At 31.1% G+C, this 13,245-nt stretch overlaps 2 protein-coding genes across 2 annotated transcripts in view; one reads left to right on the top strand and one right to left on the bottom strand.

Moving 5' to 3' along the window:
- Positions 1 to 861: 861 nt before the first annotated feature.
- Positions 862 to 9,081, bottom strand: LOC112689006. Its single transcript, XM_025562491.1, has 5 exons — positions 9,025 to 9,081; positions 6,422 to 6,755; positions 2,387 to 2,458; positions 1,137 to 1,226; positions 862 to 1,069 (listed from the first exon to the last, which is right to left on the bottom strand). The coding sequence occupies exons 2-5, from the start codon at positions 6,677 to 6,679 to the stop codon at positions 935 to 937; spliced, it is 555 nt and encodes a 184-aa protein (XP_025418276.1). The 5' UTR covers positions 6,680 to 6,755; positions 9,025 to 9,081; the 3' UTR covers positions 862 to 934.
- A 1,115-nt stretch (positions 9,082 to 10,196) lies between these two features.
- Positions 10,197 to 13,245, top strand: part of LOC112689045 (glycine-rich cell wall structural protein 1.8-like) — a 4,547-nt gene continuing 1,498 nt past the window's right edge. The window contains exons 1-2 of the mRNA XM_025562542.1: positions 10,197 to 10,437; positions 12,185 to 13,238. Coding sequence (XP_025418327.1) covers positions 10,429 to 10,437; positions 12,185 to 13,238 — 1,063 coding nt within the window. The 5' untranslated portion in view covers positions 10,197 to 10,428. The remainder of the gene's footprint in view (positions 10,438 to 12,184; positions 13,239 to 13,245) is intronic.

Raw genomic sequence — 13,245 nt, 5'->3', positions numbered from 1 at the left:
TTTAATAAATTAGGTATAAAATAAAAATTTAGTTTTATATCTGCTATTATGTTTACGTTTTATTTGTATTATGATTAAAATGTAATTATCAAATATTGTGTGATAACTAAAATCAGTATTGCACTATAGGAACAAATTAGATTGTGTAAGATGAATAATTTATTTAACATGTGCTAAAATAAAATCAAATATTTATACTAGACAAATAAGTTTCAATCCTAATCGGTTTATACACATTGTTTAACTATATAAGTACATTGATGTGACTTAAATGAATTGAATTAATTTAGTTTTATCAAATTATTCTTGGCTTTGTTTCATTTTAAAATCACGGCCGTAGTTATAATATAATTACATTTGAAAGTTCTTTAGTAGGACAAGTTAAACGGAAATAAACTGTATGACAGTATCTTGTGTTTTTAACCAAAGGACAAACGTCAAATTCAATAATATCACAACTGCAATGACCTTCTACAGTGAACCTGGGATAGAACATCCAAAAACCTTGTTATTACACTTATAGCTGTAACAGCTTAAGGTTAATGTGTTAAACTAACAATGTGTGTATATATATATATATATCAATGTTTGTAGTAAATGGTTATATTTAAATGTGTAAATTGGTAATTTATAGAACGTAGGAGGTGTTTGAAAAATAGTAAAAAATTAATTCAATTATGTTAAAATAATTCTATATTTTAATAATGATAAAGACATTAATTATGATAATCAATTGGTTTTCAAAGCATTAATTAACTTAGTTTATTTTTAAATCCTATACATCTTTTAATCATAATATTTTAAATTTATGGATGGTAGAATATAGCGGAAAACAGTAAAAATATAGATTTATATGGATTTTAAGATTGAAATAAAAATTACAATGGATTCATTCAGTTATAATGATTGTAATATTATTATTGTGACTTTGTTCTTAAATGCTCGGTACTTTTGTGCTATACGTGGCTGATGTTGATATGGTAGTCATATTATACGTTTTTTCTAAAGGGTTGGGTGAAGATCCCAACTGTACTAAAATCAATAAATATGTAGCTATTGTACCCATTATCTGCAAATAAAATATTATTCAAGTATAATTGTAATATAAGTTATTTGTTATTTGTATTTTAGCTTACTGAAACAAACATTTCAAAGTCCAGATTAATAAATCCATAAATAATAAACTCAATTTTATGATCCAACATCTCCAAAATGAATAATTGTACCTAAAAATAAAAATATTAAACATATAATCCTTACACGAATTATTAGCTAGATAAACTATCGTTCTTTTAAATACAAAAAAATCGGATTATGAATGATTTGTTAAAAAAAAAAAAAAATAGTATCCAATCGGTGAAATCACTTTATTCATTAAATGTTTACTGGGTAACAAAATTATATCACATTCACTATTACTTCTTGTGTTATTTAGAATACAACCATATTTTATTTAATATATGTGGTAATTTTGATATGAATGACTGTTTTAGCTTATATATATATATATATATATATATATAAGCTAAAACAGTATATAAAATAGATATATATATATATATATATATATATATATATATCTATTTTATATTTCCATTAATCATTCGTCTAAAATGTTAGGTAGATGATCTGAATATAGGTTACAGTTTTTATTCTATCTGTCATATATGATTTAATTCATAAATAATTATTTTAGTTAAAGTAACTATTATTTATTTATTAATTTTTTTTTTTTGTTTATTAGAATATAAGTTATTCAATACAATTATTTATTTGTTATAAAAAAGTAAGAATAATATTATTTAAAACATCAAATTAAATAAACTGTAAATACATTTTTAACATTGCTAAAATAAATTGTATAAAATATGTAACACCAAAATTTCTGTCAATAATCGTTAATACGATGCCGCCTGTAAAAATAAAAAAAAATAATACATTATATTAGGTATATAATAAACTTTCACCAGTTAACCAAACTTGATAAGAATTAAATGATTAATTTAAATTATATTATTCTACACATATATATTTAAGTTATGAGATTTCCAATTTTTAGTATAATTTTCTCGGTGATTAATGTTTGGAGACTCGATTATGTTGTTGACAGAGATATATGACGAGCTAAATCAGTAAATTTTCGGATAGTCACGCATCCAAAAACTATTGTGTATACTGAAGGAATTATTTAATCGGAACCATCAGCCAGTAAACAATTGACCACTCCAACAAACCACATCACATATCATATATAATGTACAAATTTTTAAACTGAAAAATTTTATGTGTTATGTTTTTAACTATTAAATGGGAGTTCAAGGAAGTATTATAATAATATTATTATATTACAATATATATCGTGCAAATGTTATAAAAAATCACGTACCTGTCTTTTTGTGAAGTTTATTTGATGGAATTCATTAATTTTCTTTTGAAATGTGATATTAATAGAATTGGCCTAAACAATATAATAGGAACATTACTACAGTTTTTAAGTATATTAATATGGTAATATTTACAACACATTATGAAAAAAAATTATAATTGTTTTGTAATTGAATGCATATATTTATTAATATCTATAGGACTGTATAAAAGCTAATATGTAGGGCATGGATGTTGTAGTAGTCAAAAAGTAGTAAAATATATTGCAATATTGCACTAAAAAATACAAAAAATTGCACTTTAAAAATTAAAAGCTGTACTAATAAGTAATGTTTCGTAATAATTTATAAGACTTCATTATCTTACAAAAAGTTAAAAAATGTTTAAATTCTAAAAAAAAATATTTTAATACTCATATATAATGTTAATATTTATAAAATATGTTACTTAACATTTTTTTTTACATTGAACAGTAAGGGGTTTTTTTTTTTAAAAAGAGTGGAAGAACTCTGTTTAATTTTCAAATAAATAAAAGAACACTATCACACGAAATTTACGGACTGACTTAAGAACATATTGTCAAATAATCATATTATAAATACGACAAATTCAATAATCCCTGTAGGACACGACCGAAACAATTTTAAAAATAATAAAAGTATCTTGACGACTAATCATACAATAAAATCAGTACACAATAAATCATTTAATCAATATACATTAATAAATCATATACATCAAACCTTAAGCCATTTAATAGTTTTATGGACATTTTATTTAAGATAATTAAAATAGTTTTAAAAATTAGTGAAATTAATAAATTGTAGTTAGAATGAAAAATTTCAAAAAATGCCAAAAATTGCACTTGAAAATTTTAAAATTTAAATAATACAAACACACAAGACATTTATAACTTAGCAATAAATTGTAGCAGAAGAAGAAAATTTGTGTATGCAACAACATCCACGCCCTACTAATATGTAAATATAAATAATATTTATACATAAATTAATTATCAACATCAGTTATTTAAACACTTTTATTGATATTTTTAATCGGCTTCAAATATAGTACGGTTATATTAATATTATCTATAATATTATTATCATATGTTCTAATGTGTAAAATGGATATTTTGATAGTAACTATGTATCATTTGTATATTACAATACTCAGTGGCGTAACTGGGAAAAAACCTAGGGGGACAATATAATATATTTATTATTATCAAAACCCTGACACCCCTCCCCCTCACCATTTAAAACATATTTTTATTATATGTATTTTGTACACTATATCTAATTGTTTGATTTTACATAAGTCTTTTAACTCATTTTATGATTTAGATAAACATAAATTGTGGGTAGCATGTACTAGGTACCAATATTTTTAAATAATATCCATAAGAGTTCATTAATAAAAGGTGCTATTTGTACTGTTGGATTATCTGAGGGGGCAAAATTATACCTTTATCTCTCCAAAAATGGTCAGAGGGGGCACTTGCCCCCCTTGCCCCCCCACAATTACGCCACTGACAATACTCATACAATTGTAAACAATGACATCCTAACTACAAATTACGCCAAAGAGCTACAACATTTGACGTTCTTTCTACCATTTTTTTTTTTATAAAATTAACTTCTAGTAAAATTTATCTCATTTCTTAATATATTTAATATTTATTAATTAAGGAATTTGATTATTTTTTATTATGATTATAATTATTATTCTAATCTTAATTATATAAATGTAATTACTTTGTTTTGATGATATTTTAAAGTTTACATAGATTTCATTAGTTTTGCTAAACTATAGAAACATTACTTTTTTTACAAAAATATAAATAAAAATTAAAAAAAATCTCTGTACTCATAAACTACATATAATTATGAATTATATATAATATATTACCATAAGCATTCACATTAGATAAATATTATAATTACGATTATATTTAATAAAACATCTTAATAATAATAATAATGTTTTTATAATTTTATAACACAAATATAACAAGATGTATAATGAAGATAATGTATAAATTATTTTGATTAAACAAAGGTTTTTTTTTACTTAAAGTTTTGCAAACTTTTTAACAATGGTAAAAAATTACACCTACTTAAAAAATTACATTTTGCGGAGATATGGTGTGTATAAAATTGCCATGATAAGTAATGTTTGTTTACCGAATTGTCCGAATTCAATCGAACTCGATTTGTTTATAGAAATTTGTAAAATTATAATGAATTGGTTATAACATAATATATAAATATCAATAATATTAAGAGGTAAATTGTTGTGTTTGTTTATAGAAAATAATCTTTAGAATGGATTTTGAGAATTCGAAAACTACATTGTTCCTAGTAAAATAGGCTATATTTGATTGTGATTAATAATATTTTTATTCTGAATTAACAAAACTTGTCAATCAATTCCAAGAAAAATAGCCTCATGCATTGATTTATATTTTGACGTGCGTTGACCTATAGACGAATAAAATGTTCTTAATGAAAATACAAAAATATTTTTCTTTTTGCTAATAATAATTATTTAAAATATTTAATTTATAATATTAAATGTACATAAATCGAACAGTGTAAGTTGATTGACACGATATATAATATTAAGGATATATTGCAATATCTTCAAGAATTTTTAAATTTTTTGAGCCCTTTTGGCCTACACCCTAAAGAACATATGTTTCAAAATTCCTATTATGCTGTTAAGAAATTTGAGCCCTCCGAACATGTTAAATGGCACAAGGTTTCTGATAAAATAGTTATAGGACAATATAATCGTGGGGATCATCCTCATGAGACCAATAGTGGGACAACTGGATTATATTCCGCGGTACCCATGATTCCGACGGATTTGCCAATATCGATCAAAAGGCTACAGTTTCTAATCAAAATTTCATTTGTCCACAAGATTAATAAATCCCAGGATTAAAAATTCTCTCTGATGAGCATTGAAAAAGGAGCGTTTTTCCCATGGGCAGTTATATGTTGACTTATCTAGAGTTGGAACTCCAGAAAACCAATACATTTTGCTACTAGACAATAGCATAACATACTATACAGATAAGTATCATATAAGTATCAATAATTAACATACTCGCCTAATACATACTAGCAGCCTACAAGAAGTAAAATAAACATAAAATAAATCATAAACACTCAGTACTAAGAAGAACACAATATAATTTCATTACAAGTAATGATGTTTACTTATTAAATAATAAGTTATAAAAATAATTACTTATTAAAACTACAAGCAAAGAGGGCACTAGTTAGCTTGTTATTTTATATTTGGCTAGTATTGTAATAATATTCATTATAATTTACGGATAATATTCGTTCTAATATAAAATCAAATTTATGGAACATGGTAGTTATGCTACTTGGTACTTACTACCTATATAATATCTAAATAGTCATATTTTTTAGTTATAAATAATCATTAAATATTTAACAATAATATTCTATTCTTCCATAATATATTGTAGCCGAATAACACATTATTTATATTATTTATATATTTTCATATTTAATAGTATTTAATTTATAATATGATAGATACTCATCTTTGATATTTCAGGATAAAAGAAAAATTAATAGCTATTTAAAATAAAACACTGAATTTTACTTATTATCATTAATTTTTATTATGCAGTTTAATGTTATAGTTAATTACTTTTTTATGGAAAAAAAACGCTAGTCATCCTTATTCCTCGTAAGTAAATACTTCTGTTGTTTTTTGTTTTTTTTTTTTTGTTATGAAACTAAAAACCTGCAAAAGTGTTTTGGAACCCATAAAAACTAATTCGATAACGAATTATAAAAGCATGATTACCATTAACTTTTCCGAATGAATATAATGATGTAAAGTGTATAATATTTATTATGTTTAAGGTTATTGATAATTGTTTTGTATTTATAATTATATATGGTGGGCATGTATCCCCTGTGCAACGCCCTAGCCTCGACGACGGCTGAACGTCGTGCTCGTTGAGTCCAAATGTCCGCAGACGCAATACCTGTTCAACGGTCGTGTGGCAAACGTCTATGATGAAATACATCTGCAACGTGCGCACAAGCGAGTCGTAAAGAAAGTACAGAGTGATTCGGATGGTGTTCGCGCCTTCGGACATCAATGTGTTGAACGCCGAGAGCATCATGAACGTGACACCGAACACGTTGCCTACGATGTTGATGAACAGTTGTGTCTGAAACAATTGCGTCACCGTTGCGCAATCGTCGCATATGTCCAGGTACGTCAGTCGCGTGATGGACATGGTGAGCCCGGTTACGAACGATGCCGAAACCGATCCCAGCGTATCCGTTATTTGTGCGTTTAGCCTGCACAGAATTCTGGAAAACATAACGAATAACTCGCGATGTACATTTTAGATCATTATACGTTTTTCGGGGCCGTAAATGGAAACCACGCAGTGCCAAGTTTTTGAGATTCACCCCCCCCCCCAAGAAATAAAGAAAAACAAATATCAAACGATCACCTCGTTTTGCCCATTATTTTAATAAGAACTGTTAATATTTTTAACCTCCTGCTCCTGTGAACGCAGGCTTGTAACATGTACATAATTATACACGGGCAAGAATATTTTTTCCCTCCTCAAAGTTATTATTATGATCTTGATTATCAGGGCTAGGATTTGTATGCGGTAAAAAATTGTAAAATATGCATTTTATTTACCAAAATATGCATTTAAATTTTTATAAGATAAACACAAAAATATAGTTACAAAAAAAATATTTATTTATTGAAATACATCAGTGGTTGTCTGTTTGTCTTAATATATTATAATTAAGAAATAAAATAAAATAATTTAAAATAAAATTTATGTTTGATAAAAAAAACCAAGTTTTATACTTTAATCAGCAGGGCTAGAATTAAATACGAAATATTAATATTAAATTATAAATATTAATTACGAAATATACTATAAAACATTAATTTTTCGCATTCTTATAATCGAAATATGCAATAATATTCATTTTATTTAATATATGCAGTAATATGCATTTTATCCAAAATATGCAAAAACATGCAAAATAAAAATACCACCATTTATCTCATCATGAGGTTATTCGTGGACATAACTGACAAAATCAATAATCAGAAGTCGCAAAAAAAAACATGCTGTTGCATAAAAATCTTAGCCATGTTGATTATTATTATTATTATTATTACTATATTTTTTTATCAGATTATTCAAGTCAAATAATAAAGTTAATATTTTCCGAGCGTCAATTCGGTCGATCGACATTGTACACACAATATGCGTCACATAACCTTTTTATTTCGACTTTTACACTTTTATTTTATAACATATTTTATGGAACTAATTAACAATTGCGTTAAAATTATTTTATAACTATAAAATACTATAACAATATTATAATTTTAAGTGCAGTTTAGCAGCGAGAGGTAATCCAACTTTGTTGGATTTAATAGTGATTAATTTTAGTAAAAATTATAAAAGGCATCCCATTTATTTTCGTTAAAATATTGTTCATTTATTTCTTAATTAATAAATATAAATTATTAAGTTAAGGTACCTAGGTTCATACTTACATCTATACATTTAGAAAGAGTAAAGTTATTTTTATTATTAATTATTTGAAAAAAATCTATAAATAATTAACGGTTAAAGTGACTAAAGGGATTTAAGGAGGGAGAAAAACGAATATGGTGAAAAATTTATGAAAGATAATTTATGGCGTTTGTAAGATTTTAACGCATCAGGACGCGGAGACGGTAGTACTGAGAAGTCATGAGTACATAGTGCGCTATAAAATATAATTAAAGTACATTAGAAATTCGAGATAATGCACTTAAAAAACGCCATATTAGCATTTTGTCGTCGGCAAATATTTGATATTTATTTTATACACTAGAGTTCAATTTTATCGTTGAATAAATGTTTGTGAACTGGAAAATAAATATTATTATCGTCCTTATACATAGATGATTTATTGTATACGAATGAAAAAATAAAAAAGCGCGGAAATGATGAAAACGTCGGTACGTATAGCGACAGCGTTTCGAAGTGTTTACTAGCGACGAGCCTCCTCCTCCAGAACAGTTTTCGCAGAAAACCTAGCGCGGGACAGTGTGCCGACGAGAAGACGAGGGCGGGCTTCAGACTTTGTCGGCAACGACGATGGAACCGTACCGGTGCTGTTGTCGAATGTGATGGTTAAGGTACGGTTTCCGAACTGCAACGAGCTGACATTTATTTTCAGTTCAGATTAGTTGAGATCGATATTTCATTCACAAATAACTAAAGATGGAACGAATAATAATCATAAATAATAATAAAATAATCACGAATTTATTATAGAAGGATGAAGAAGAAGAAGAAATAATGTACACTTCGACTAACTGCCAGTCCGTCGGTTTTAAATACAGTTTTCGATGTTTTTCAATCGAATTCATTCGTTTATAAAAATGTACAATCGAAACGAAATCGCAATGCGACACACGCGATACACTCCGGGTCACTACGGCCGTCAAACGCGACGGCTATTGTTGACACGTCGGTCGGACGTCGGAAACCACTATAAACGGAACAGTCGGGTGGTCGTTGCGGCTTGGAAACCGTACGTTTACACGTACCTTTACATCGCGGCGTGCACAGGTGAGTGACGGGTTTGTCGCGGACGGCGATATTTAACGGCCAATAGCAGCCCATACACGAAAGGTTTTCCCGTCAGTTTTGAAATGGTATTCCAAAACTGCCGATCAGGTCGTCAGTTCTAGTCCGTCGCGGTACAGAACTTTTGATATCCATTTACTGTCATTCCAGATCTGCCGAATTATACCGCCCCTTTGGAATGTAACGACTAGATAGGTAGGTGTATGTTCAAAACTGTCAATTTTACTGCGGTTATGATGTGTCACTAGATCTTTTGTCATGTTAGAAATATTTTTTGCTACGGAACAGTACCTAGTACGTAGTAGTAGTGTTTACAACTAATACTGTGGACTGTAGACTGTGACCGTCCATACACGTACAAGTCAAATAACAATATTTATCTTTCAAAAATATCTTTAGCGATAACGCGGTTCGATTCGCGGTCTGTGATATTTTTATCCCATATACGTACAAATCAACTGAGCGATTTGGTCGGCCAAGGGACAAATCCGACAGATAAACCTTTCGTGTATGGCCTGCTAATGGGTGCCAGCCCCGGTCCGATGCGTGCACGTACGCAACGGGTTAGGTTAGATGTGCTGTTAGAAAACGACGAGAGCACGCGCACGCGTCGGGACCGTACCGCGCATTATTCCGGCCGGTTCGCGGACGGGCGCCGAAGGTCGACGGTGACTGACAGCACGCGCCGCGCAAAGTCCTCGACATGACGAGATTTCAACCGTCGTCGAGTGGACGGATCGTCGACGGATCCGTTCCGTCCTCCTCTTTCTTTTCCTGCTGCTCATCGCGCTGCTGAACCGTCGTGGATCAATCGGCACAATGGCCCGCCGTCTCAAGGCTCCCCCGCCGGCCCCGGTCCCGTAACGTCGCGCTCTATAGTCGAGCAGACGGCGGACCGTGACGTCACCGACCGTGCCGTCGCCGCCGCCGCCGCCGCACGTCGAGGCGACCCTTCGTGAAAGGTTGCGGCGAGCCGAGAGACGCGCGTCATCGCGCGCGCACCATTATGTCGGGGTTTTTGTTCCTTCTTGCGCGCGGTTTTTGTCTCTCGGCGCGCGAAGGCCGAACGCTCGCGTGCGCGCACCGTCCCGGGCGCCCGGTCCGCTCGACGCGTATATAACGTCGGCCGGCGCTCGGTCCGCCGCACTTCTTACGCTCCGTCCGACCGTTTTCCCGACAGCACCACCCCGTGTCTCTGCGTGTCACCGCGTCCGTTCGCAACCGTATCCGGACACCGACGCAGAGCACAGAACGCGAACGCCGGCACGCAACGCGGTTACCGAGATCGCGTCGCTCGTTCGTTAGCACCACCACGTGGTCCACGCCGCCGGTCAACGGCACACGAAGATCGGACCGCACACAACATGACTAAGGTAACGTTTGCTTCACGTCGCCGAAAACCGTCGATTTCGGTACACGACCGTACGACGGCGGACGTTATGCGATGGTCGGGAATTTTACACGAACCGGTAAACGTCTCGGTCCATCGTTCCGATCGCGAGAGCGTGCCACGCGAACAGCCTTTGACGCGCATTCTCTCCGTAAATATCGGGCAGTTGTAAACGCGTTTACCGACCGCCGAGTGGAAAGTTGAACCGACTGAATTCAACGGTTGGGCATAGGACAGTTTCACAAGTTTCTCTGCATAATGTCAGTACAACGGTAGTACAGCGGATCTGAGTTGTAGATTTGTAGAACTATTTTCAAGTAACTCGATATTTTGTTAACACCCCACTGCTTCAAAGAACCAGGATTTACATTAAGGCGACGAATTTTGGTAGATTTCATCTCGTCGATAGTTCGTTTTTTAACTTATTATTTATTTTGGATTTATCCATATTATTAACTTTGTGTATACCTGACGATGAATTTTTAATTCGAAACCGACCGTACTTAATGAATACAATAACACTCCTAAACTAAGCATTTATTTATTTATTTCTATGAATAAGTTATTTGTTTATTTATTATATATAATTAATATTATGTTTATTTTATAATGCACGTATATTTTGATTTTAAACCAATATTTTCTTATTGGTGAAACATAGTTTTAGTATGCAAACAGTACAAAAAAATTATTAAGTTAGGTTAAGTATAATTTTGTAAAATGTATGACGGTCAACGAGTGTTGGTTTTTTATTTGGTTGTTGACACGACTTTATTGACATTTCCTACCAATGTGTGTTAAGTATTTACATTTTTAATTAAATAATTTTTTTAAACCACGATTTTTTTGATTACAATAGTGAGTATATTTTTAAAAATTCTTAGATATTTTTGTAACTATACAACATGATTTTTATTGCAACTACGTATATTAAAAATAATTAAATAATTATTTTATTTAGTTTTTCTAAAATTTGGAATTGAATCTTATCATAACTAACAAAATATTATAGATAATACTTAATCAATATAGTAATAAGCTACTATAATTGTTTTTTTTATTATTTTATATTATTGACCAAAACAATTTTAAAATAGTTTACATTTTCTATTGAGTATTAAAATTTGAATATAAAAAAATAAGATCCTTAAAAATGGATCTCAGCATACGTATTTTATTTATTAAAACATTTTTATTTAGTTTAAATAATTTTTCTATCGTCTTTATAATTTTAGATTAATTGTAGTGTTAAAATAATGAATAATTATATTGTATAATTATAGTACACGTCTAAAAAAAAGTGAAACGATTTGGTGAATGAAAATCTTAATATAAAAAATAATAAATAAAATAAAAATTATATTTTTATGAAAATTGCAAATAATTGTGAAAATAATATTTTTTATGGTATCTATTTATTAAATCGTATTCCAAAAAAAAGTTGCTAATTAATTTAGTAGAATTTTGAAAGACTAAATACTATAAGAATGTACAATGTAAAATATTTACTTTTTTTTTTACTTCAATACAGTGAATTATAATTTGAAATTATATTTTTAATTTATATTTTATTCCTATATTTTTAAGTTCAAATTTATTTCACTCATATTGTTACACAGCCAACATAATTAAAATTAATTATTCGGAAATTATTTAACACAAATTATATTATAAGTAATTTAAATGAGTTTGGAATTAAAAATAAATATAAAAGTATATGTTTGTTTCAGAAACTAATAATTGTGGTATGTTTATTGAGATTATGCATTTGTCAGCAATATGATCAATCAGGAGGACAAGGATCTTCAAATGGAAAATATGGTGGCCCTACAGGAAGATCGTCTGGAGGGCCTAATAGTGGTGCTGGCATTAATAGTTATGGTCAAAACCAAGGAGGGCAAGGCGGATATGGAAATGGCTTCAACGGAAATAACAGAAATCAAGGCCAAAATGGACTTACTAATTGTGGTCCTAATCAAAACGGTGGCCTAGGTGGAGCTAACAATGGTGTAGAAGGCAATGGTTTTGGAGCAACTGGTGGGTATGGAAGTGGAGCTGGTGGACCAAGTGGTGGTTTTAACGGGGGTGGTAGCAGTGGAGGATATGGAAATGGAGGTTTTGGAGGTAATGGTGGACGGGGAATCAGTGGTTTAGGGGGAAGTGGAGGATATGGGAACGGAGGTTCGGGAGGAAGTGGAGGATACGGAAATGGTGGTGCTGGAAATAATGGCGGACGTGGAAATGGAGGCTATGGGGGGAGTGGAGGATATGGAAATGGAGGTTTTGGAGGTAGTGGTGGATCTGGAAGTGGAGGGTATGGAAATGGAGGTTCGGGGGCTAATAATGGGTTTGGAAACGGTGGTTTAGGAATTAGTGGTGGATATGGAAATGGTGGTTTAGGAGGTATTGGTGGTTTAGGAAGTAGTGGTGGATATGGAAATGGTGGTTTAGGAGGCAGTGGTGGTTTAGGAAGTAGTGGTGGTTATGGAAACGGAGGTTCAGGAGGTAGTGGTGGTTATGGAAATGGTGGTTCAGGAGGTGGTGGAAGATATGGGAGTGGAGGATCAAGTGGTTTTGGATCTAATAATGGACCTAATGGTGGAAATTTTAATCCAAATCAAAATGCTCCACCTGCTGCCAAAGTGAGTTTCAACAGCTTTTTCGGAAGTTCTGGACGAAATGGTCGTGGACAGTCTGGCGGACCTAATGGAGGTGGTTCCCGTGGATCCGGCAACTATGGTGGTCAGAACGGTGGAGGTTCCGGTTCATACGGTGGACAAAATGGTGGAAA

The sequence above is a fragment of the Sipha flava genome, unplaced genomic scaffold (assembly GCF_003268045.1).
Source record: "Sipha flava isolate LNK unplaced genomic scaffold, YSA_version1 41_pilon_pilon, whole genome shotgun sequence".
Taxonomy (NCBI): Eukaryota; Metazoa; Arthropoda; class Insecta; order Hemiptera; family Aphididae; genus Sipha; species Sipha flava.
The sequence above is the reverse complement of the archived record's forward strand: the minus strand, read 5'-3'. Positions and strand labels throughout refer to the sequence as shown.